The sequence below is a fragment of the Mastomys coucha genome, unplaced genomic scaffold (assembly GCF_008632895.1).
Source record: "Mastomys coucha isolate ucsf_1 unplaced genomic scaffold, UCSF_Mcou_1 pScaffold16, whole genome shotgun sequence".
NCBI classification, from domain to species: domain Eukaryota; kingdom Metazoa; phylum Chordata; class Mammalia; order Rodentia; family Muridae; genus Mastomys; species Mastomys coucha.
In genome coordinates, this window is record NW_022196898.1 from 41,801,659 (window position 1) to 41,804,017 (window position 2,359).

The 2,359-nt window shown below is 41.5% G+C and overlaps 1 protein-coding gene across 1 annotated transcript in view; it reads left to right on the forward strand.

Annotated features, from left to right (window-relative positions):
• The first annotated feature begins 466 nt into the window (after positions 1 to 466).
• Positions 467 to 2,359, forward strand: part of Rptn (repetin) — a 5,134-nt gene continuing 3,241 nt past the window's right edge. Inside the window, exons 1-2 of the mRNA XM_031376100.1 lie at positions 467 to 604; positions 1,359 to 2,356. Of these exons, the coding sequence (XP_031231960.1) occupies positions 467 to 604; positions 1,359 to 2,356 (1,136 nt within the window). The remainder of the gene's footprint in view (positions 605 to 1,358; positions 2,357 to 2,359) is intronic.

A 2,359-nucleotide genomic window follows, 5' to 3' on the forward strand; every position in this document is an offset into this window, starting at 1 on the left:
CATTTACTGTCATCCTCAGTCACTGAATGACAACTATGAACTACTATGTTCACATCTTGCCCAACCTCAATGGGCTAAACTTCATTTTTCTTTTAACATGAGAGTCTCAGACAAGGAACTCCCAACCAGAGTAGACAGTAAGACAAATAAATCTCTACTATACATGTTTAATTTTTTTAAAAAGAATTTGCCATTTTCTGGCAAAGAAAAACTTTTCTGAATCACTACCATGATAATATATTATATCTAGAGCCTGAGTGTTGGTCACATAATGACTAGCCTAAAATTACAGCTAAGAAGGGATTCTGTGGTTTCTCAAGCCAAACCTCCCAAAAAATCATTATTCCTCTAGAAATGCTGACCCCAAACAAACAAAATCTTACTTCTTTCTTTTCTTCTCCTTCTTCTTCTTCTCCTTCTCCTGCTCCTTTTTACTCCTTCTTAAGATTCACCAGGGTTTGCCAAGATGCCTCAACTTCTTAACAGCATACTCAATGTGAGCAAGGTTTTCCAGAACTATGCTGAACATCATGGGGTAGGCGCTTCACTGAGCAAGAAGGACTTGAAGCAGCTGCTCCTTAATGAGTTTGGAGACATCCTTCGGGTAAGATGCATAGATTCTTGGTCTTTTGGAGTGGAGTGTGCATGATTCTGATGTCTGTACCCAGGAGATTTTATTAGTATTTTTATTTGGTCATTCCCCACCAGTAACTTACTGATAAGTACCTTCTGGCCTTCTGGTTCAGACAGCTTCTTAGTAGTTCACACACACACACACACACACACACACACACACACACACATGCACACACACGCACACACCCCTCCCTCTTTGTATGTGAACTTAGACAAACCACAAAATAACTCAAAGTAATGGGGAGTAACTTAAAAAAAAAACCTGCCATTCATATTTTCTATTTGTAACCCTGCAGACACACCTTCTCATGTATTTATTTATTAATTCACTAAGGATTCATTGAGTACCTAACTCTGTGCTGGCACAGTCCTAGTTACTGCAGATACAAACATGAAGAAAACCAACTTCTTTTCCTTCTAGAATGTCACAGTATCATGAGAAAGAAGTATATAAACATGTAGGCTACACCATGTAAAAAGATATAGTAACTTTTTCAGATGATTCAGATTTTGTGTTGATACAGTTGTCTGCTTCTTGTGGTAATACCCCATTGGTTTTCCAAGGGATGATGTTCAGAGAACAAGCTTATCAAAGACTAGAAGCAGAACCAAGCCACTTCACATTAATGGTTTCTCCAGGATGTGGGGACTGAGTGGATTGGGACATTAATGCTGATATATAACCCAGCAGTCATAAAAGAACATTTTCTTTCTTCTCACAGAGACCAAATGATCCAGAAACTGTGGAAACCATTCTGGAACACCTGGACAGAGACAGAAATGGATATGTTGATTTTCATGAATACCTCTTGCTGGTGTTCCAATTGGTCCAAGCCTGCCATAAGCTTGACGGTAAGTTGTGTCAAGCTAGAACCTCCTCCCAGAAAGAACATGGTCAAGAAGGAACACGGAGCCATAAATTTTCAGAAAACACAGGCAGACAACGTAGGCAGAGATATGAAGGAGAACGCCGGAACTCTCACCACAGTCAGTCTGAGGGAGAACATCAAAATGTCCAACATGAACAGTCCCAGAGACAAGATAAGGACTCTGGGAGACATGATGCAGATCCTCACTGTGGTCAGTCAGAGACATTCCATGGGGACTCCCACTATGGTCATCCTGAGAGACAAGACACAGATTATAGCTCAGATCAGTCTGAGTCAGACAATGAATCTTCTAGCTCTAGTCAAAGACTGGGTTATAAATCTAGTCATGACCAGCCCAAAGGTCAAAAACGTATCTTTGTCTTAAATCAGTCTGAGAACCCTGAGCAGGCTTCTCATTATGGCCAGTCTAAAAGATTTGGACAACAAAGCAGCCATGGTCAGTCTGGAAGATTCCGAAAAGATTCTTATTCTAGTCAAACCAGTCAACAAGAATCAGATTCTTATGAACAGTATGGAAGTCAGCATCAGAAATCAGGCCACAGTCAGACAGAGAGACAAAGCCAGAATTCTCAGTATGACCAGACAAACAAAAAAGGACATAGTTCATACCATGAGCAGACAGATGGACGAGGCCAGAGTTTCCACTATGGTCAGAAAGGCAAACAAGGCCAGGGTTTCCAACATGATCAGAAAGACAAACAAGGCCAGAGTTCTTACCAGGGTCAGAAAGGCAGAGGAGACCACAGTCCTCACCAGGGTCAGAGAGGCAGACAAAGCCAGAGTCCTCACAAAGGTCAGAAGGGCAGACCAGACCACAGTCCTCACAAAGGTCA